This window comes from Homarus americanus, unplaced genomic scaffold (genome assembly GCF_018991925.1).
Source record: "Homarus americanus isolate GMGI-L3 unplaced genomic scaffold, GMGI_Hamer_2.0 scaffold6317, whole genome shotgun sequence".
Lineage (NCBI taxonomy): Eukaryota > Metazoa > Arthropoda > Malacostraca > Decapoda > Nephropidae > Homarus > Homarus americanus.
In genome coordinates, this window is record NW_024730668.1 from 10,633,246 (window position 1) to 10,658,282 (window position 25,037).

The 25,037-nt window shown below is 46.3% G+C and overlaps 1 protein-coding gene across 1 annotated transcript in view; it reads right to left on the reverse strand.

The window, feature by feature from the left end:
• Positions 1-25,037, reverse strand: part of LOC121867234 (collagen alpha-1(IX) chain-like) — a gene marked incomplete at its 5' end in the record, with an annotated part of 213,025 nt that overhangs the window by 118,791 nt on the left and 69,197 nt on the right. Inside the window, 3 exons of the mRNA XM_042367086.1 lie at positions 10,284-10,458; positions 11,382-11,488; positions 11,625-11,844. Coding sequence (XP_042223020.1) covers positions 10,284-10,458; positions 11,382-11,488; positions 11,625-11,844 — 502 coding nt within the window. The remainder of the gene's footprint in view (positions 1-10,283; positions 10,459-11,381; positions 11,489-11,624; positions 11,845-25,037) is intronic.

Below are 25,037 nucleotides of genomic sequence, written 5' to 3' on the forward strand. Positions count from 1 at the left end.
CTTAAATGGATTAGAGGCGTGGTTACGGGACCAGGAAACAGCGGTGAGCGATATGACTTTTCGTCCCCGACGGGCAGCGTCACAGAGTGGGTTCCCACAAGCCTCCAGTGCTTGGACCATTATTGTATTATATATACATAAACGACATAGATATAAACACCCAATGGCAACATCTCAACAAATTTGCTGATGAAAGGCACTAAAATAAGGAAGTGTTATCAAATCTGGCGAGGACTCAAGCAAAACTACAGGAGGATCTAAACAAATTTTGAATGGTCTGAAAATGGCAGATGAAATTCAACGTCGACAAATGTAAAGTACTCAGTACGCAGGAGATGTAAACAGGGAAACCAGATATCAGATGAACAACGATGCCATAGAGAAATCCGACTAGAGAGATTTAGGTAATCAGTAGGAACAGCAAGGCAAAATGAAACAATAAATTTTTTGCTTTCGTAATAAAATAATAAAGTACTTGGAGTTCGCCTACAAAATTATTAGTTACAAGACTGTGAGGTCATCCTAAACATCTGCTCTTGTGAGACCACCTGGATTCGCCAGTTCAGTTCACAATCACCGTATTACAATGGATATAGAATCCTTGGAAAGAATTCAGAGAATGACAAGACTAATCGGGACATTAAGACGCCCAGTATAGAGACAGGATTCATCATAGTTGCACTCCTTGAGGCGTAGGCGGCGACCTGATTAGAAGTGTATAAGTGAAATGAGGGCTAAACAAAGGGACATTACAAAGGTACTCAAATTATCCAACAGGGCGAACTAATAACAATGGACAAATTAGACAAATTTAGATTTAGGCGTGAAATAGGTAACTGGTTTGGAAACAGAGTGATGGATGGAACAAGTTGCAAATATCATCATTAATTGAATCGCTGAATTGCTTCAAACATAGGTTGGATGCTCCTTACTGAAGGCAAAATAGGGGTTGGAGTGTGGCAGGGACTGCACAGTATGGGCCAATGGGCCCTCCTATGATTTCCTCCATTCTTATTCTTATGTTCTTATGTTCTTATATCAGTACAAAACTGATAATATGTCATATAAATTTATTTGTCAAGTGGCCCAAGGTTAAAAATGTGAAAATATTAGGATCTAGTGGGATAGTTATTTGGTGGGTCTGTTTTTGACCTGGCCTGGTAGTCGTCTTATCTCTTAAGCTCCTCTCGTGTGTGTTGGTATTGGTGAGGATTAGTGGATGACATCATGACCTGACCTCATGTTTATGAGTCACCCTGTATATTAAGCCTCTCTCTGTCGTTGTTTCCACACGTGTGATTTTATCAAGATTAATCTTATCACGTTTTCGTGTGGATCTACATGATATATATATATATATATATATATATATATATATATATATACTCTATATATATATATATATACTCTCTCTCTATATATATATATATATATATATATATATATATATATATATAATGTGTGTTGTGTGTGTATGTATGTGTATATGCATGTATAAATAAATAAATAAAAATAATAAATAATAAATAAAATAAATATTGATATGTGGTAACATTATGATGAACCTATTGTGCCATGCTGCCTTTTTTTCAGATGATACTGGATGTTATATAATGCTTCCTTGAGATAAATGTATGGGTATATAAGGAGTGCACTCAAAGGAGCTCAGGATTCTCAACTGAGCTCATGCATGTAAATATTGTTATTATCCATATATCTGTATTTTCTGTTCGTCAAATGTTTGATTCAATTAAATTCAGTTCAGACCTGCAGGAGGCAGTAGTACTACCAGAGGCTACAGGAGGCAGTGGTACTACAGACCTGCTGGGCAGTAGTACCTACCCCATACGTACAGGGAGGCAGTGGTGCCATGTGTCTGACTACAGGGGAGGCAAGTACTACCCGACCTGCAGGAAGCAGTAGTACTACCCCAGACCTACAGGAGGCAATACTACCCCAGGAGACGTGGTGGGCAGTGAAATGCCCCCAGCCTCACAGGAGGCAGTAGTACTACCCCAGAACTACGGAGCAGTAGTGCCCGAACACAGGCGTGTCTGACCCCACACAGACAGGGGAGTGAGTACTACCCCCAGACACAGGAGGTGAGTGCTGCCCCCCCGGACAGACAGGGGCGGTGGTGCCTGCCCGGATTTGGGGGCAGTGCCACCCCCGGACCTGCAGGAGGCAGAATTTCACCCCAGACCTACAGGGTGATGGTTCTACCCCAGACTGCAGGCAGTGCCTGCCCCGGACCTCTGGAGAGTAGTACTACCTGCAGAGACCACGGGAGGCAGGGGTACTACCCCAGACCTACGCGAGGCAGTAGTACTACCCCAGACATGCAGAGCAGAAAGTACTACCCCAGACAGACAGGAGGCAGTAGTACTAACCCAGACGTGGGGAGGCAGTAGTACCACAGACACCACGGGAGGCAGTAGTACGACTGGACGTGCAGGAGGCAGTAGTACAATCCCAGACCTACAGGAGGTTGTGCCCAGACATACAGGAGGCAGTAGAGACCTAAGAGCAGTAGTACTACCCCAGACACAGGAGGCAGAATTACTACCCCAGACCTGCAGGGAGGCAGTAGTACTACCCCAGACTACAGGAGAGTAGTACTACCCTAGACCTGCTTGAGGCAGAAGTGCCCAGCACCTGCAGGTGACAGTGCCTCTCCAGACCTACAGGAGGCAGTGCTACCCCAGGCCTGGGAGGCAGTGGTACTGCCCCAGACCTCCCCGAGAGGCAGTAGTGCCAGCAGACCTGCAGGGAGGCAGAAAGTGCTTGGACATTGCAGGGCAGTGATACTACCTCCAGACCGACGGAGGTAGTAGTACTACCACCTCTCTGAGGGCAAGAGTACTACCCCAGACGTGCGGGAGACAGGGCACTACCTGACGTACTGGAGTCAGTAGTACTACTAATTGTGCAGGCAGGGCTCTGCTGACCTGCACTGGAGCAGTAGTACTGCCCCCAGACGTGCAGGAAGCAGTGGTACTGCACAGACCTACTTGAGGCAGTAGTACTACCCCCAGATCTGCAGGCAGTGGTACCACCCCAGACCCTCTCCCCGGGGAGGCAGAGTACTACCCCAGACATGCAGGGGAGGCGATGAGTACTACCCCAGACCTTCGGGAGGAGTGCCCCAGGTCTGGGAGGCAAGTGTGCTACCCCGGACCTGCGAGGAGGCAGTAGTACTACCCGAGACCCTCACAGGAGGCAGTGGTACTACCCCAGCCACGCTCAGGCTGGAGTGCCATACAGCCTCTCCCAGGAGGCAGTAGTAGGTGCCCAGACATGCCTGGGACCAGTACTACTGCCGTGCAGGGAGGCAGTGGTACTATGCCTGACCTACAGGGCAGAGTACTACCGACCTCACGGGAGGCAGTAGTGCTACCCCAGACACAGGCAATGGTGCTACTGGACTGCGGGAGGCAGTGAGTGCCCCCCGGACCTGGGGGCAGTGAGTACTGCAGACGTACAGGAGGGCAGTAGTGGTGCCCCAGACCCTCACGGGATGCAGTGAGTACCCCAGACCTACAGGGAGCAGAGTGCTGGACCGACTGGGAGGCAGTAGTACTGCCCCAGACCCTACAGGAGGCAGTGAGCACTGCCCCAGCCCTGCAGGGAGAGTAGGAGGAAGTAGTTCTACAGACCTACAGAGGCAGTGCCCCAGACGTGCAGGGAGCAGTAATACTACCACAGGGACGCTGATACTACCCCAGACGTACAGGAGGCAGTAGTACTAACCCAGACGTACGGGAGGCAGGAGTACTATGCCGGACCTTGGAGGCAAAATACCCCCGGCTACAGGAGGCAGTAGACCCCAGACATTACAGAGGCAGTAGTACTGCGCCGAACTTACAGGAGGCAGTAGTACGACCCCAGACCTGGGAGGCAGAAAGTGCTTCCCCAGACGTACGTGAGGCAGTAGTATTACCCCAGACCTACAGGAGGCAGAAGTACTACCCGAGACTTACGGAGGCAGTAGCTACCCCAGACCTGCAGGGCAGAAAGTACTACCCCAGACAGACAGGAGGCAGTAGTACTACCCCAGACGTACAGGAGACAGCAGTACTAACCCAGACGTGCGGGAGGCAGTAGTACTACCACAGACTTACAGGAGGCAGTAGTACGAACGTACAGTGGCAGTAGTAATCCCAGAACTATGGAAGGCAGTAGTACTACTCCCAGACCTAAGGAGGCAGGAGTACTACCACAGACGTACAGGAGGCAGGAGCACTACGCCTGACCCTGGAGGCAGTAGTTACCCCAGACGTGCAGGAAGCAGTGGTACTACCCCAGACCTACGGGAGGCAGTAGTACTTCGCAGATCTACAGGAGGCAGTAGTACTTCCCAGCAGACCTACGGGGAGAGAATGTACTACCCCATGTGTACAGAGGCAGTACTACCCCCAGAACCTTCGGGAGGAAGGAGTACTACCCCAGGCCTATGGGGAGGCAGTAGTACTACCCCGGACTTACGAGAGGCAGTAGTACTACCCCAAACCACAGGAGGCAGTAGTACTACCCTTACGTGCAGTAGGCAGGAGTACTATGCCTGACCTACAGGAGGCAGTAGTACTACCCCCAGACGTGGGGAGTAGTACTACCCCCAGACGATACAGGAGGCAGTAGTATTAACAGACGTAGGGAGGCAGTAGTACTTGCCGGACCTTCGGGTGGCAGACGTACTACCCGACCGACGGGAGGCAGTAATCCCAGACGTGCAGGAGGCAGTAGTACTGCCCCAGACTTCTGGGAGGCAGTATTACGACCCCAGACATACAGGAGGCAGTAGTACTACCCCACACTGCAGGAGGCAGTAGTATTACCCCCAGACCTACAGGAGGCAAGTTTACCCGAGGCCTACAGGACGCAGGTACTACCCCAGACCTACAGGAGGCAGTAGTACTACCCCCAGATCTGCAGTGCTACCCAGACGTACGGGAGGCAGTCGTGCTTTGCCGGACCTACGGGAGGCAGAGTACTACCCCGACCTAGGGAGGCAAATGCCAGACTTACAGGAGTGTGTGACCCCAGACCTACAGGAGGCAGAAAGTAATACCTCAGACGTACAGGGGAGGCAGTAGTATTACCCCCAGACATGCAGGGAAGCAGGGGTACTACCCCCCACCACTACGGGAGGCAGGTGCCACCAGACCTACAGGAGGCAGTAGTACTACCCCAGACCTGGGCATAAGTACTACCCAGACAGACAGGAGGCAGTAGTACTACCCCATACTGTATAGGAGACAGTAAAACTAACCTTGTGGGAGGCAGTAGTATATGCCGGATCTGCAGGAGGCAGAAGTACTACCCAACCTACGAGAGCAGTAGTACTATGCCGGATCTACAGGAGGCAAACACCCCCGACCTACGGGAGGCAGTAGTACTACCTCAGACCTACAGGGAGGCAGTAGTACTACACAGACCTAAGGGAGGCAGTACTACTACCCCAGACATGCAGGAGGCAGTAGTACTACCCCAGACTTACCGGAGCAGTAGTACGACCCGAGACGTGCAGGAGGCAGTAGTACTACCCCCAGACCTACGGGAGGCAGTAGTACTACCCCAGACTTACTGGAGGCAGTACTACCCCAGACTGCAGGAGGCAATAAGTACTACCCAGACCTATGGGAGGCAGTAGTACTACCCCAGGCTACAGAGGCAGTGAGGAGCGTGTTTCCAGATCTATGGAGGCAGTAACTTCCCAGGCCTCAGGGAGGCAGTACTACCCCAGACCTACGGGCGGCAGTCGTGCTACCCAAACGTGCGGGAGGCAGTAGTCCCCCAGACCCAGGAGGCAGTAGTAGTACCACAGACGTACTGGAGGCAGTAGTACTACCCCAGACCTGCAGGAGGCAGTAGTACTACCATAGACCTAAGGGAGGCAGTAGTACTACCCCAGACCTCGGAGGCAGTAGTACTACCCCAGATCTACGGCAGACAGTAGTATTACCCGAGACCTACTGGAGGCAGTAGCACTATCCCAGACCTGCAGGAGGCAGTAGTACTACCCCAGACCTACGGGCGGCGTCGTACTACCCAAACGTACTGGGAGGCAGGAGTACTACCCCACAACTACGGGAGGCAGTGTAGTACCACAGACCTATTGTAGGCAGTGGTACTACCCCAGACCTGCGGAGGCAGTAGTACTACCATAGACCTACGGGAGGCAGTAGGTACTCCCCAGACCTGGGAGGCAGTAGTACTACCCCAGACGTACGGGAGGCAGTAGTACCCCAGACCTACGGGAGGCAGTAGTATCCCAGACGTACGGAGGCAGTAGTACTACCCCAGACCTACGGGAGGCAGGGGAGTACTACCCAGACCTACGGGAGGCAGTAGTACCCAAACGTGCGGGAGGCAGGAATTCCCCAAACCTACTGGGAGGCAGTAGTACTACCCTTGACCTACGGAGGGAGGAGAACTACCCCAGACTGGGAGGCAGTAGTACTTTATGACCTATGGGAGTCAGGAGTACTACCCTTACCTGTTTGAGGAAGGAGTACTACCCCATACCTACGGGAGGCAGTAGTACTACTTGACCTAAGGAGGGAGGAGTGCTATACTAGACCTACGGGAGGCAGTAGTACTACCCTTGACCTACGGGAGGCATGAGTACTTCCTTGACCTAGGGAAGGGAGGAGTACACCCCCAGACCTACGGGAGGCAGTAGTACTCTACTTGACCCTGGGAGGCAGGAGTACTACCCCTTACCTGCTTGAGGCAGGAGTACTACCCCTTACCTGCTTGAGGCAGGAGTACTACCCCTGACCTCGGGAGGCAGTAGTTCCCCCCTGACCTTCGGGAGGAAGAGTACTACCCCTGACCTGCGGGGGTTGGGGGGTTTGGGGGCAGAAGTACTACCCCTGACCTAAGGGAGGGAGGAGACTACCCCAAACCTACGGGAGGCAGCAGTACTACCACAGACCTTCGGGAGGCAGGAATACTATCCCAGACCCACGGGGGAAGTAGTACTACCCTTGACCTAGGGAGGGAGGAGTACTACCCCAGACCTACGGGAGGCAGCAGTACTACCCCATACCTACGGGAGGCAGTAGTACTACCCATGACCCACGGGGAGGGAGGAGTACTACCCCAGACCTACAGGAGGAAGTGGTACTACCACAGACCTACGGGAGGCAGTAGTACTACCCCAGACGCATGGGAGGCAGTAGTACTACCCCAGACCTACGGCAGGCAGTAGTACCACCCCAGACCTACGGGAGGCAGTAGTACTACCAAACGTACGGGAGGCAGGAGTACACCCCAGACCTACGGGAGGCAGTAGTACTACCCCAGACCTACGGGAGGCAGGAGTTCTACTTCAGACCTACGGGAGGCAGTAGTACTACCCCAGACCTACGGGAGGCAGTAGTACTACGCCTGACCGACGGGAGGCAGTAGCTCAGAACTACGGGAGGCAGGAGTACTACCCCAGACCTACAGGAGGAAGTACTACTACCCCTGACCTACGGGAGGCAGGAGTACTACCCCAGACCTACGGGAGGCAGTTAGTACCCCTTGACCTACGGGAGGCAGGAGTGCTACCTGAGACTCTACGGGCGGCAGTAATTCTACCCCAGACCTACGGGAGGCAGGAATACTACCCCAGACCTACGAGAGGCAATAGTACTACCCCAGACCTACTGGAGGCAGTAGTACTACCCCAGACCTTTGGGAGGCAGGAGTACTACCCAGACCTACGGTAGGCAGTAGTACTATCCCAGATCTACGGGAGGCAGGAGACTACCCCAGACCTACGTAGGCAGTAGTACTATCCCAGATCTACGGAGGCAGGAGTACTACCCCAGACCTACGGGAGGCAGGAGTACTACCCAAACGTATGGAGGCAGGAGTACTACCCCAGACCTACGGGAGGCAGGAGTACTACCCTGAAGTACTGGAGGCAGGAGTACTACCCCAGACCTACGGGAGGCAGTAGTACTACCCTTGACGTACGGGAGGCAGGATTACTACCTTACCTGGTTGAGGAAGGAGTACTACCCCATACACATGGGAGTAGTACTACTCCTGACCTACGGAGGGAGGAGGCTACGCCAGACCGACGGGAGGCAGTACTACTAGCCTTGACCTACGGGAGGTAGTATTTTACCCTTGACCTCAGGAAGGAGGAGTACTACCCCTGACTTACAGGAGGGAGTAGTACTACCCCAGACCTACGGGAGGAAGTAGTACTACCCCTGACCTACGGGAGGCAGGAGTACTATCCCTTTCCAGCTTGAGGCAGGAGTACTACCCTATACCTACGGGAGGCAGTATCACCCCTGACCTACGGGAGGGAGGAGTACCACCCAGACCTACGGGAGGCAGTAGTACTACCCCAGACCTTCGGGAGGCAGGTAGCTACCCCAGACCCCATACCTAGCTGGGAGGCAGAAGTATTACCCTGGACCTACAGTAGGGAGGAGTGCCCCAGACCTACAGGAGGCAGGAGTACACCCCAGACCTACAGGAGGCAGAGTACTACCTCACCTACGGGAGGCAGACATTACCCGAGACCTACTGGAGGCAGGAGTGGCACCACCCCAGACCCACGGCGGCAGTGATTACTATCCCAGACCTGGAGGCAGGAGACTATCCCAGGCCGGGAGGCAGAAGTACTATCCCAGACCTACGGGAGGCAGTAGTACTACCCCAGACCTACGGGAGGCAGGAGTTCTACTTCAGACCCGGCAGTAGTACCACCAGACCTACTGGAGGCAGTAGTACTACGCCTGACCTACGGGAGGCAGTAGCTCAGAACTACGGAGTGGCGAATACTACCCAGACCCACGGAGGCAGTAGTACTACCTTGACCTCATGGAGGCAGGAGTGCACCCCAGACCTATGGGCAGCAGTATTTCTACCCCAGACCTACTGGAGGCAGTAGTACTACTCCTGACCTACGGGAGGCGTGTACATACCCTGACCTACGGGAGGGAGGAGGAGTGCTCCGCCAGACCGACGGGAGGCAGTAGTACTAGCCTTGACCTACGGAGGCAGTATACTACCCTTGACCTACAGGGAGGGAGGAGGCTACGTCAGACCGACGGGAGGCAGTAGTACTAGCCTTGACCTACGGGGAGGCAGTAGTACTACCCTTGACCTACGGGAGGCAGTATTACTACCCTTGACCTACGGGAAGGAGGAGTACTACCCCAGACCTACGGGAGGAAGTAGTACTACCCCTGACCTACGGGAGGCAGTATTACTACCCCAGAACTCGGGAGGCAGGAGTACTACCCCATACCTACGGGAGGCAGTAGTACTACCCCTGACCTACGGGAGGGAGGAGTACTACCCCATACCTACGGGAGGGGTACTACCCCTGACCTACGGGAGGGAGGAGTGCTACCCCAGACCTACGGGAGGCAGTAGTACTACCCCAGAACTTCGGGAGGCAGTAGTACTACCCCTGACCTACGGGAGGGAGGAGTGCTACCATCTGACCTACGGGAGGCAGGCACTACCCCAGACCTACAGGAGGCAGTAGTAGTACCCCTGACGTACGGGAGGCAGGAGTACTACCCCAGAACTACGGGAGGAAGTAGTACTACCCTTGACCTACAGGAGGCAGGAGTGCACCAGACCTACGGGCGGCAGACATTACCCCAGACCTTCGGGAGGCAGTAGTACTACCAATGACCTACGGGAGGTAGGAGTGCTACCCTAGACCTACTTGAGGCAGTAGTACTACCCTTGACCTACGGGAGGGAGGAGGCTACCCTAGACCTACGGTAGGCAGTAGTACTCCCCTTAACCTATGGGATGAAGGAGTACTACCCCTTACCTGCTTGAGGCAGTAGTACTACCCCTGACCTACGGGAGGGAGGAGTGCTACCCCAGACCTACGGGAGGCAGTTGTACTACCCTTGACGTACGGGAGGCAGTGGTACTGCCCTTGACCTACGGGAGGCAGGAGGCACCCCAGACCTTCGGGAGGCAGGAGAACTACCCCAGACCTACGGGAGGCAGTAGTACTACCCTTGACCTACGGGAGGCAGGAGTGCTACCCCTGACCTGGGGGAGGCAGGAGTACTACCCGAGACCTACGGGAGGCAGGAGTACTACCCCAGACCTACGGTAGGCAGGAGTACTACCCGAGACCTACGGGAGGCAGGAGTTTTACCCCTGACTTACAGCTTTTTTTTTTACATGTGCCTTAGTGTATGTACGGTACATAATGTAGAGATGGAAGTATTTTTTCAGTAGATTACCCAATGTGATAAACATAAAAATTAAGTTTATCATATGCACTACTTATAAAGACGTACCTTTATCACCCCGTGGACCAGGAAGACCTTCTCTACCGGGAACTCCAATTTCACCCTTCATTCCCATCTCACCCGGTTGTCCAATTGGTCCCATTGTGCCAGGTGCACCAGGCAGTCCAGGCACAGCTACTCCATTGACATCACCACCAGATCCGCCAGGTGCTCCAGGTGGTCCCTGAAACAGACAACAATGTGTAAGACTTTATATACATCTACAGATAAGATAAAAGTCACATAGGTAATGTAACACACACCTAATATATAATGGTTGCCTCTCGTGTACGAGGATGGCCAGCCCTAGGGCTACCCAGCCGTGAATTTGTTTAAGGTGCAGAAGCTATCGCCAACACAACAACCACACCCCGAGTTAACGAGCTGCTTGACTCAGTGTCAAGGAATAGTCGGAACAGACCAGAAAAGGTCCCCTTTCATTTGAAACTTATTTAAATTCACCTCTACCTAAACGCGATATTGTAGTTGATGTAGTATAAATAATTGTAGTTTAGACGGTAGTTTAGCTGATTTAGTGTTGATTTTGTATAGTTGATATAGTGGAGATAGTAGTATAATTGATGTAGTGTAGGTAACAATGTAGTGGATGGATGTAGTGTAGATTGAGGAACGTGTATAATGAACACAATGTGGTAAATGTAATGCAGATAGTGTGGTTGATGTAATGTAGATAGAGTAATGGTAGCAATATAGGAGATAGTTCATTCACGGGTATAGGTTATGAGCTGCCTCTGAAAAACTACTGTGGGTATAGTACCATATACTGACTCACTGCTGGTTTGTAACCCTATCATTAGAGAGAGGATAGCTATAATGTTCCGAATTTCTCATAGGTCATATTCGAGTCTTGCAACAAGCCACAACAAAACGGAGATGGAATAACTATAAAATGATATAATTAAATCAGGATTTACGCATAGCAGTAATTTTCTTGAGTAACAAAGTGATTCACACACATCTAGGAAGCTTAATATACGTTCGGCTTTCGTACACTAAATATGATATAAAAACATAACTTTTCCTCCGTGATATCATTTACTCTCACACTGAGGAAAACATAAGCATAGTATAGTGTCGTGTACTTACAGCAACCCCCGGCTCACCCCGAGGTCCTACGGGTCCTCCTTGGCCACGTTCTCCCTTTAGTCCTGGAATACCTCGTCGCCCATTCAACCCTCGGTCGCCTCGTCTTCCTGCAAAAAATTAAATTGCAGACTGTAATTTTAACCTAAGTTTTATCATGTGCATTTTACACCATCATGGTAGTATTAAGAATAGGAGGAAGATTACTGTGTGAATAATATTACATACACAAACTCAACACTTTACCTGATTCTCCCTTGGGTCCTATTCCACCAGGAAGTCCATCTAGACCAGGGGGGCCTCCAAGTCCTGGAATACCTGGGGGACCTTGCTCGCCAGCAGGTCCGGTCACCAAGACTGCGTCACCTGGCACACCTCTAGGGCCAGCCTCACCAGGAGGACCAACAGGACCAGGTATACCTGGAAGACCCCTGTCACCACTGTTTCCTTTAGGACCAAGAGGACCCTGTGGAAATAAGAACAATGTGGCATTCACTCTCATGTTATCAAAGCGTTTAATACATGACCGAAACATCCTGCACTTAGTGTACTGTCGCCTTTCAACTATAGAAAGGTTTGTGCAATCTAAAACTCTTTTAATTTTGGTTATTCTTGAATTGTAATTCATTCATATACTTTCTTGATATCTAGTGCACACTGAACAGAATACAACATAACCTTGTTTCTTATCCAGAAATAATGATTGATATACTAGAAATTATCGTAGCACAAGTCAGGAATTGTGATGATTTATACCATCTGATATAAATGTTGACAAGACTTACAAAAGAAAAAATCATGCAGCTGAACCACATACTGTATTTGAATTGTCCAAGTGAGATGTAATTTTTTTACAACCGGTTCTGATTAAGGTGAAAATTCAGGTGGTGGTGTAAATCGGCGAATGTCAAAGGTGTGATCCATTACGCTAGGCCGCTAGGGGGTCTGGGGCTAGCGGTAGTTCCACCAGCGGGGCTGGGAAGTCCCGGAAGCCAACGTATTTTAGCCTTTCCGAAAAGCATTTTGTGACATTGTTTTTTTCACATATCCTTTATATTCACTGATGACGTAATTACATTATCAGGGAATAAATTATTTGTCATTAAAACACAACTTAGATATTACAGCGACTCCTACATGTGATACGACCGTCATTTTGATTACAGTTTATTAGGGTAGAGTACTGTATTTTCTTAAAGAGGTGTTTACTGTGTTTTAGATGCTAGAAATGGTAAATTGCACAAAATAATACTGACCGCCTCAAGAGATCAGTACGAGTTCACTACACGCCAACGACGTGAATGGTTGACCTTGAGCTCAACACTAGTGACATGCAGCGCAGTTTGACAAATCAAATAAGTCGTTAGATTTTAATTATTAAAGATACAGTATGTACAATACGTTCATTTACTGGAATTTGGATGATAGTACAGTAAATAGGGTATTAACAATGTTGATTAATGTAAAAAAGAAAACGCGAAAATAGGTAGTTATATCAAACAACGATATCGATTAATCTACAACATTGTAATTTAACGGCTATCTGAGCTGTTCCCATTTGCCATATTGAATAGAGATAATTTAAATACACCTTCGCTTTCAACATTTCAGTGTTTCAATTCTTCAACACGACACAAATTAGGCAAGCTTTTTATTTAACATGCCATGTCATGTTCACAGTGGCACGGCTGGTCTGTTTGAAACCTGACGATTCATATTATGCTCCACGCCCTCAAAACATGTGGATAAATGGTGAGTTATCCCGTTAAAAAGGCGTTTTCTCTAGCTTAGGTCCGTCCATTTTCACTAACTTCCTGAAATCAACCTCTATATACAGTAAATTTGAATGTGTGTGAGAACACCATTGTTTTGGGTCAACTTAGATATGTCTGATTACAGATGGAGCATTCAAGATCCTTTGTGTCTGACGTTGAAAGCTTCAATTGTATTTATTGTTTATGAAATTGTCAATATAAGTCAGGGTAGAGTCTACTGTGAGAATGAAGTATCATTGACATCGTCCCTGGAGACGCTATGAGTTGCTAACTGATGCTGAAGTTACCTATTTTTCACCTATGAACATCAGAGAACCCGATGTTCATAATGAAAATGTTGAAAGATGTTAACTACGGAAGTAATTAATTATTCTGAAGGGAAGTGTCAGCCTCCCTATCTTTACCATCTAACGGGAAGTAATTCGAGATCCTTTGTCCTGCGCCCTGCCCACCAGGGACTGCCATCCTGAACCTTGAAATCAATTTAATTCTTGTCTTCGACAGCTCAGTCAGAGCGTAATTTGAAAAGGGGATCTTGGGAAATTAAAATGAGTTCATAATCTCATTTTCACATGTCAAAGAGTATAGTATCGTAGTTGTTGTTGTTGTTATTTGGGGCGTGTGGAACTCGGAGCTATGCAAGGGAGGAGAGAGCGGGACACTGGCGCTCTTGGGCCGTAGTATAGCATGTGAAGCCCCTCTACCCACAGGTAATCTTTTACTTTTATCCTCTTCACCACTGATCGGCTCGTTAGCCGCTTGGGCGATCGGTCACGTCTCTAATTACTTTTCCTTTTCTTTTATCCTCTTCACCAAAAGATCGGCTCGTTAGCCGCTTGGGCGATCGGTCACGTCTCTGTTACGCACTGTTGGCAAGTACTGGCCATGCACCGGCTCCTGAATGTACCTGAACCCGCTCCAGTGTTGGTCAAGTCTTGTCTTGAAAGAGCTCACACTCGGTGCCGTCACAACACTTTCTGGTAGATTGTTCCAAGAGTTTACAACCCTCACTCCGAAAAAGTTTGCCCTCACAGTTTTCTGGACTTGCGGCTTCTTCAATCTTGAGCTGTGACCCCTTGTGGGGCGAGCGTCCGCCAGCTCCAAGTAAGGACACTCGACTGAGTAGTGCCCCTTAAGATGCTTATACACCTCAATTAGGTCACTCCTCGCCCGTCTGTAGTATAAGCTAGGCAAGTTCAGGCGCTCCAATCTCTCAGGGTAGCTTAGGTGCCAAAGTGCAGGCACCAGTCTGGTGGCCCTCCTATGAACATTTTTAACCAACTGACAGTCCCTAGCATATTTAGGGGACCAGACGAGGTGACAGTACTCCAGATGGGGAAGCACTTCACTCTTGAAGATCGTTATTAGGGACGGACCATCTAGATATCTGAACGACCTTCTTATAAGACCCAATAATTTATTTGCCTGATTTACCTTCTTCTCGCAATGGCCCGAGAACTTCAGCTCATTGTCAACATACACACCTAGGTCCTTCTCACATTCAGTTTCAAATAGCGCAGTTTCTTCATCCCGTTGGGACATATGATACGCCTCCTTACCGTTGGTACGCCCCAGGTACATCATCTGACACTTCGTGACATTGAATCTCAGCAGCCATTTCTTCGACCATTCTTGGAGCCCACAGAGGTCCTTCTGCAGCTCTTCACAGTCCGCTTGGTTCTTGATTTCTCGAAATAACTTGGCGTTATCGGCAAGCATTTGTATGGAAGAGTAAACAACGTCAGGCATATCATTTATGAAAAAAAAACAACAACAGCGGGCCCAATACGCTGCCCTGTGGTACTCCACTTGTGACAGGTACGGATGATGATTTCGTGCCATTAATCACCACACACTGCTTGCGGTCATCTAGAAAGTCTTCTATCCACGCTAGGACATTTCCCCGAATTCCGTATCCTTCCAGTTTGATTTTCAGCCTTTCGTGGGGTACACTGTCGAAAGCCTTGGCAAAATCTAGGTACATATTGTCGATATTTCCACCCCGTTCCAGAATATGGGTCCAAATATCCAATACCTTGAGCAATTGTGTTAAGCAGGAGCGCCCCGGCATAAAACCGTGTTGGCAATCCTTTACAAGGTTGTTTCGCAGTAGATGTTCCATTGCGGCATCTCTGATAATACTCTCAAGTACTTTACATATTATGCTGGTCAGGCTCACCGGTCTGTAGTTGTTCGTGGAGTGACGATCGCCCTTCTTGAAGATAGGACTCACATATACCACTTTCCATTCACTGGGGATCTTTTGTTCATCCAGGCATTTACAAAACAGGATCTTCAGGGGTTCGGCAAGCTCGTTGCACAACTCTCTCAGGACTCTAGGATGCATCATGACAGGGCCGGGACTCTTATGGACCTTTACCCTGGACAGTTTATTTCTAATACCCTCTTCTGTGAACACAATGTGGGTCAGTGCTGTGTCGAACCGTCTGTCCTCAAACGCAGGAAGGTTAATTGCATCCTCTCTTGTGAACACCGAGGAAAAGAAGCTGTTCAATGCCTCAGCTTTATCCTGGTCAGAATCTGCCCAACTACCATCTTCAAGCCTCAGGTATGATACTCCAACTCGTGTTTTTAATTTCGACTTTGCATAGCGGTAAAACACCTTTGGGTTTGACTTGACCTCGCTTGCAACCAGCCTCTGGAAGAACTCCTTTTCAGCCCTTCTACACTCTATCTTTGCTTGGTTTCTGGCTCTTGCATACATCCTCCTGTCCTGCTCATCGTTTGACCTAACCCACGTCTTGAATTTCTGGGTTTTCTTCTTAACTCTGTCGACCGCCGCGTGGTTCATGTGTAAGGATCCTCTCGTATTCCTAGAGGCACTTGGTTTGGTCTTGGGTATATATTCATCGATCAAATAGGTCACTTTACTAGTTATGATATTCAGCGTAGTGTCTGCGTTCTTGTGCCTTCAGGCCAGTTGATACCTCTCATCTCTTCCCTCATCCCGTTGCAATTTCCCTTGTAATATTTGCACCTTGGCCTGGCCTTATCCTGAACTAGGTAACAGTTAAATCTGAATGACAACACTATATGGTGGCTGGTGCCAACTGGGGCAAGGTGTTCCAGTTTGGCCACCATACCCTCCTCGTTTGCTATGTTATGATGAGGTCAAGTGGCTTGGGTGTTTGCTCCCCTCTGTAATGTGTCGGGTCTCTAACATGTTGGAACAGAAAATTATCTCTCAGAGTTTCTACAAAAAGAGTAGCAGGGTTATTCAAGTCATTTGGGGTGAACTCGTTTCTCCAGTCGATGTCGTCATAGTTAAAGTCCCCCATGATAAGGAGGTGGCTATGGTTGAGCATCGCCGTATTGTCTATTAAGGCTCTTAAGTTCCTTTGATTTAGTGGGCCACAGTTTGGGGATCTGTAGATACACCCGACGATAAGTAAGTCCCCTCTCTTTAATTTAATTTTACACCACTTGGACTCTTCAAAAACATCCTCTACCTGTACCCTCGCCTGGCTGGCTCTAAGGTCTTGCCTAGCATTGATAACCATACCCATCTTGCAAGTTTCTTGAGAAAGGTTCGTAAAAGAGTCATATCCAGCAATACTGAACTCACATTCCTCTGGGTCAATTCTCCTGTTCTTGCACAACAGTTCTACAACTCCTACAATATCTGGTTGGTGTACTTTCACTAGTGTTTCAAACTCCTCTCTCTTATCAAGAAACGTGTCAGTAATAGTGTACATGACATTCAAGCCAGAATTTGTTCTCGGTAACGTCTCTGCTCTTAGTAGTAACCCCGACCCCCCCCCCCTTCTCAGAAGCTGCAGCATTTGCTAAGTACACTGTATTTTGCAGGGTGTGGTTAGAAATGTCATTGTTTACACAGCGCTCGCCTCCTCCTGTCTGGTAGGCGAAGCTGGTGCCACATCCCGTGTGGGGGGTAGAGTGTGTGGAGGGTGTACTGCTGCCCCCTGGCCCTGTGTCGGCACACTTGCTTCCACTACCCTCCCCCTGAATATAACCACCCATGTACACCCGTCCCCTTTCCTCCTTGACTCCTCCCTCTTCTGCTTCAAGTCCTGCAGGAGCCTTTTGTGCTGTTCCCTCTGCATTACCGTGCGATCTGGGTGAATGAATACACCCCGAGATGCCTCGCTCCTTTTTAAGTTTTTTGCCTGCCGAATAACCCAAATGTCAGTTCCGTGTTGTACCTCGCCACGTTAAGCGATTTTTACTTAGTTGTTTGCTTATGCAAGTGATACAGTAACGTAAATTTGATGTGTTTTAAGTGAAGTGTTCTTACGCCCTTAGCGTCTTTTTGAAACGTTGGCATTCATGTCAACAAACTCAGTATAGCTTCTGAAGCCCCTCCACCCACAGATTCCTGTAGGTCAAGAGTGGTCGTTGTATGTTAGGACGACATCCACTGTATGTGATCTACTAAAGAATTCTTTTAGATCTCGTGACTTTACAAGTAAGAAAGCGTCATTTGCTTACCCTAGCATTTTTCTCACGACACGCCACTGAATCCAACCCTAGTAGGGCCAGATCGAAAGAATACATCAGGACTGGTTTGATGAAAATGACCAGTCAATCGATGTACGCGTCGATGATAAACGTGCTGCTTTAACTGACTGGCAGAACAACCCTCGGTCTCAGACCAGAACCTGATACCTTTAACAAGACGAAAACGGCGGCCAAGCTGGAACTTAGCAATCTAAAGAACAACTGGTTTAACAATAAAGCATATGAAACACAAAAATTTGCAGATTAGCACAAGATGTTCAAACTTTTCAATTCCACTAAAACATTTTATGGGCCAACCATTCGTGACGCAGCCCCACCTCCACTCACCCGACGGTAACTCCCTAATTAAAGCAATGAAGGACTCCTTCAGTGCTGGAAAGAGCACTCCCATTCACTGCTCAACCATTGCAGGTTACAAATTATTCCATACAGATAAGTAGATAAGGAAGGAGGCGGAGTAGCAATCTATGTCAGGGATAATCTGAAGTGTGAAATAAATAAGGAAATAAAAACTGAACTGAATACAGAAACAACTTGGATAGAATTAATCGATGGTAGGGAAAAATTAATCACAGGAGTAATATATAGACCTCCTAACCTTGATAGAGTTAATGAGCGAATTATTTGGGATGAAATGTGCAGGGCTTCCATACATAGCAAAGTCTGTATAGTAGGCAACTTTAACTTTAGCCAAATAGATTGGATCGACCTTAAGGGTAATTCAGAAACAGAGGATTTTCTTGAAACAACCAAGGAATGTTTAATAAGCCAACATATAACCGAACCCACCCGGGGTAATAATATACTTGATCTAGTTCTATCAAACAGAGAAAACCTCATTAGAAATGTAGAAGTAGGGAACGAACTAGCTAACAGCGATCACAGAGAAATAAGATTCCAATTAGAATTTTGGGGCAGCTGCAAGGAAAATTTCACTAAAGTCCAAGATTTCAGAAGGGCAAACTTTGATAGTTTGAAGAGGCAGCTGAGAGAAGGGGTACCACGCTTGGGGGTGAATTATATGACCTCACATGAGGTTACCTCACACAATGTGCCCACAGAGGGCGAGCTCACTTTACCTGGAGACCTGACAATGATATCCTCACAAAATATGACGGTTGAGGATGACCTGACCACGAGATCTGAGGTTGACGAGTTTCACAACAATATAAATAATGAGTTACTTAATGCACAAAGGCAGAACATACCATACAGAAAACTCAGATCATACAACAATGACCCTAAATGGATAAACAATTATTTAAAGAATATTAGTGGACAAAGGAAGGCTATAGGTAGAAGAATAACTAGTGGTTAAGTTTACCTCCGAGATTATTATAAGGTATTAGCCAGTAGGGTTAAGACCGAGATAAGAAAAGCAAAGAGGAATAATGAACTGAAGGTAGCAAGGGAGGCGAAGTCAAACCCCAAGGGATTTTATCAAATGTATCAAAATAAACACGAGGAAAGATTGGACCAATACAGTCAGATACCAGCGAGCTAACTGATAACGACGGAGAAATGAGCAATAAACTGAACACATTTTCAACAGTTTTCACTACTGAAAATTTAAACATGATACCCATGGCACCGACTCTATACAGTGATTTTGAAGAAAATAAATTAAGCGAGATAGTAGTGACTAGTAATGATGTTAGTAAGCAAATAGACAAACTAAAGCCTTATAAGTCACCAGGTCCCTATGAGATATTTGCCAGAGTATTAGAGGAATGTAAGGAAGAGCTTAGTATGCCCTTAGCAAAGTTGTTTAACATGTCTTTAAAAACGAGTGTAGTACCAGAATCCTGGAGGATAGCGAATGTAATACCGATTTTCAAGAAGGGAGATAGATCACTATCCTCTAACTACTGTCCAATCAGCTTAACATCAATTGCAGGCAAATTACTGGAAGCACTAATTTCAAACTCTATTCGAAATCACCTGGATAAGCACAAGTTGATCATTGATTCCCAACATAGCTTCACAAGCGGGCATTCATGTCTAACTAATCTATTAACATTCTTTTCACCTGTTTTCGAATGAGTGGACGAGGGGCACAATTATGATGTGGTATATCTCGAATTTAGCAAAGCCTTCGACAGAGTCCCCCACGAAAGACTAATAAAAAAGTGGAGGCTCGTGGCATTAAAGGAGATGTTCTAAATGGATTAGGGCGTGGTTACAGGACAGGAAACAGCATTAGCGGCACTAAATCCTATTGGAGCAATGTCATGAGTGGAGTTCCCCAAGGCTCAGTACTCGGATCATTTTAGTGTCTGACGAGGACTCCGCAAAACTACAGGAAGATCTAAAAAAAAATTTTGAATGGTCTGAAAAATGGCAGATGAAATTCAATGTGGACAAATGTAAAATACTCAGTATAGGAGATGTAAACAGGGAAACCAGATACCAGATGAACAACGATGTTATTGAGAAATCCGACTGCGAGAAAGATTTAGGAGTAATGATAAGTAGGAATCTTAAGCCAAGTAAACATTGTGTATTTGCTCGAAACAAGGCTATTAAGGTACTTGGGTTCATACAAAGGAGTGTTAGTTACAAGATTAGCGAGGTCATCCTAAAACTATATCTTGTGCTTGTGAGACCTCACATGGATTACGCAGTTCAGTTATGGTGACCGTACTACAGAATGGATATAGAATCCTTGGAAAGAATTCAGAGGAGAATGACAAGACTATTCCTGGGCATTAGGAACCTTGAGTACTGTACAGAGACAGGTTATAGCATCTTAATTTGCACTCCCTCGAGAGACGTAGAATGAGGGGCGATATGATCGAGTCAGGGCTAAACAAAGGGGACATTACAAAGGTACTCAAACTATCCAACCAGCAGCGAACTTGTAACAATGGTTTTAAATTAGACAAATTTAGATTTAGGCGCGAAATAGGTAAACATTGGTTTGGAAATAGAGTAGTGGACGAGTGGGACAAGTTACCAAATATCATCATTAACTCGAATACGCTGGATAGCTTCAAACATAGGTTGGATGGATATATAGCAATAAGTGTTGGGTGTAAATGGGACTGCCCAGTATGGGCCAATAGGCCCGCTTCAGTTTCCTCCATTCTTATGTTCTTATGTTCTGTTGTTCTTATGTAGCGTCATATCCACGCAGCCCAGCGAGGCCCCGGCTCAGCCAGCCCAGCCAGGCTCAGCCAGTCAGCCAGGCCAGCCGCTCGCCAACCTGTGTTGACTGTCCATCCATGATCATCTCACGCATCATACTGTAGTTAACATGGCTAGCTCTCAGTAGCAGTGTTGTGTTTTGAGTCCAGCTCTAAGTAAAGTGCGTTGTGGCTGTGTTATTCATCAGAGTACATATGTATGTAGCTCCTCAGGGTATGAGTGTGTGGAAACAGCAAGAGTATGAGGTCGCCAATTAATTGTCGGCAAATGTAGAAAAAATAACAGAAAGAAGCTACATCCCTGAAAATGTTAAAGTAGTATTGTTGGTATGTTCCTAGAGTCATGTGTCTGATTAAGAGTTGAGAATCTCAGGTACCGTGTAGTGCTGGTACTCAAGTGTGCCATATGTAAGCTTGTCATGTGGTGTATTCTTTTAAATGTACTACCAGTAATAATGTAAGAAGCTAGTGTATCTAATTGGAAATGCAGATGAGTAAAGCCAAGGAGTTGATCCTTGTAGTTGTATGTTAATGACATCCGTAACCAAATTTAATTTTATAAAGAAATTTTTTTTTAGAGTATTTTAGGGGTATAATTTTCCCTCAGTATCTACCTTTATTCTTGTCCAATAACTTGATACCAGAATTACAGAAACCTATGTGCCCAAACCCTGGCCATGTTACCAAAGGTCAGAAGTTATGAAGTAACTATAGAAAATTAAATAACTAGACAGAATTAATGGAGAAAATGAATGAAGTAGGAAATTAAGAGAAAAGCAGGTTGAAGAGTTTAAAAGTTAACTGCAGGTGGATAAATTAATAATAAATGACTAATAAGAAATCCGCCCTTTTATAAATAACGACAGAGGAATCGGCCCCCTTTATAAATGGTGACAGCAAAGCCAAGAGAGACTATGAAATCAAAATAGCTAGAGAATCCAAGGCGAATCCCAAGGGATTTTTCCAGGTATATAGGACAAAGGTCAAGGACAAAGTTGGGCCTTTAAAGTCAGGGAGGGGAGAAGTGATAAATGGCAGTGAAGAAATAAGCAAAGCATTGAACTTCTTATCTGTTTTCACAGAAGAAATTTGCAAGGAAATTCCAGAGGTGGAACTGATATTTAGGGGAAAGGAAGAAGAGAAATTAAAGAATATCACTATCAGAAAAGAGGATGTTCTTAAGAAGATGAATAAACTAAAGAAAACAAAATCCCCAGGGCCGGATAAAATTTTCTCTCGAGTCTTGAAAGAGTGTAGGGAACAGATTAGCGGACCCCTCGTAAATTTATTTACAAAATCATTAGACACTGGAGTTGTGCCAGACTTGTGGAAACAGGCAAATGTAGTACCCATATTCGAAAAGGGAGACAGAGCATCAGCGTCAAATTACCGGCAGATCAGTTTGACGTCAGTAGTGGGGAAATTTCTTGAATCACTTATAGCAGATAGCTTCCGATCTCATCTAGAGAAAAGCAAATTAATCTACGACACTCAACATGGGTTTCCAAAGGGAAAATCTTGTCTAACAAATCTGCTAATGTTTTTTAGGAAAGTCTTCGAGGTAGTAGATAATGACGAAAATTACGATGTTATTTACTTAGACTTTAGCAAAGCATTTGACAGAGTACCGCTCATGGTATCGAGGGGAAAGTTTTAAATTGGATAAAATCATGGCTCACCAAGAGAACACAGAGGGTCAGCGTAGATGGTGTTAAATCTGAGTGGGGCCGTGTAACCAGTGGGGTTCCCCAGGGGTCAGTATTAGGCCCACTCTTGTTCATAATCTACATAAACGATCTAGATACTGGGATCAGCAGTGACATAAGCAAGTTTGCGGATGACACCAAAATAAGGCGGCAAATTAATTCAGGGCAGGATGCAAATGCATTACAGGAGGATCTAAATAAACTGCAGGGGTGGTCGAAAAATGGCAAATGAAATTCAACACCAACAAATGCAGCGTACTTAATATTGGAAGAACAAATACTTATAATGTATACAGCCTTAACAACATCAACCTAGAGAAGTCGACTTGTTAAAGAGACCTAGGGGTACTTGTAAGCCCGGACCTACGGCCTAGAAAACAGTGCGTTAATGTTCGAAATAAGGCAAAGAGTATTATTGGGTTTTATATCACAAGTGTAAGTAACAAAAGTGCAGAGTCTTATTGCAACTTTATCTTACGCTAGTCAGGCCACCTCGATTATGCGGTTCAGTTCTGGTGCCCCTATTATAGAATGGATATCAATTCACTAGAGTCGGTGCAGCGAAGAATGACAAAAATAATTCCGGGACTTAGAAACCTTCCATATCCAGGATAGGTTAAAGAAACTTAACTTGCATTCCCTAGAAAGACGAAGAGTGCGGGGAGATATGATAGAAGTATTTAAGTGGGTGAACGGAATCAATAAAGGGGATATAGATAAAGTTCTTATAATATCCGAACAGGATAGGACTCGGAGCAACGGATTCAAGTTGGATAAGTTTAGGTTTAGGAGGGAGATAGGAAGAAACTGGTTCACAAATACGGTGGTGGACGAGTGGAACAAGCTTAGCAACTTTGTAGTAAGTGCGGGAACTCTGGAAAGTTTCAAAAGGAGGCTAGATAGATTCATGGATGATAAAGAGTGGTAGTAACTCTCGACAGGAGCTGCCCTGTACAGGCCAACCGGCCTATTGCAGACTCCTTATTTTCTTATGTTCTTATGTTCTTATAGCCACTTACAGAATAAATCTCCAGTTTTTATTCGACGCTAATGACATCACATACATGTCTGATTAATCGGAAGCAGTCAGGTGGATGGGGAAGATGTTGACAATGATCGAAGTAAGCTTCATGAGCGAATCGTTCTGGAAAGTACAGGTATTGAAGAAGCTTCGTATAAAAAACTACTTACGGTAAAAAATATGCCACGATTTAGTGGTTTAATTTATAAAGTAAGGTTCTTGTGGAACAAATAAAACTGTTAGGTTTTCATGTCCAAGTGATTCTGTGATGCATCGGTATAAATTTGCTCTAATTTGTGTAACATATAATAGTTATAGTCAGGAGAATAAGGTCTTCTTTCCACTTTTTCAAGATAAATTTGTATTGACTTTTAAATATTTGTTAAAAAATCACAAACGGATCGGTGATGCAATCCTGACCCTTCCTCAAGTGCACTGCCGTGTCCCAAAGCGTTTCTCTACATAAATACTGTATCTCAACACACTAGTGTTTCTCTACATGTACACTGTACCTCAACACACTAGTGTTTCTCTACATATATTCTGTACCTCAAAACACTAGTGTTTCTCTACGTATATAGTGTACCTCAACACACTAGTGTTTCTCTACATATATAATGTACCTCAAAACACTAGTGTTTCTCCACATATATACTGTACCTCGACACACTAGTGTTTCTTTACATATATACTGTACCTCAACACAAGAGTGTTTCTTTACATGTATACTGAACCTCAACACACTAGTGTTTCGCTACATACATACTGTACCTCAAAACACTAGTGATTTTCTCCATATATACTGTACCTCAACACACTAGTGTTTCTCTACATAAATACTGCACCTCAACACACTAGGGTTTCTCTACATATATACTGTACCTCAACACACTAGTGTTTCTCTACATATATACTGTACCTAAATACACTAGTGTTTCTCCACATATATACTGTACCTCAACACACTCGTGTTTCTCTACATAAACACTGTACCTCAACACACTAGTGTTTCTCTACATATATACTGTACCTCAACACACTAGTGTTTCTCTACATAAATACTGCACCTCAACACACTAGGGTTTCTCTACATATATACTGTACCTCAACACACTAGTGTTTCTCTACATATATACTGTACCTAAATACACTAGTGTTTCTCCACATATATACTGTACCTCAACACACTCGTGTTTCTCTACATAAACACTGTACCTCAACACACTAGTGTTTCTCTACATACATACATACTGTACCTCAACACACTAGTGTTTCTCTATATATATACTGTACCTCAACGCAATAGTGTTTCTCCACATATATACTGTACCTCAACACACTAGTGTTTCTCCACATATATACAGTACCTTAACACACTAGTGTTTCTCTACATACAGTATATACTGTTCCAACACACACTAGTGTTTCTCCACATATATACTGTACCTCAACACACTAGTGTTTCTCCACATATATACTGTACCTCAACACACTATTGTATCTCTACATAT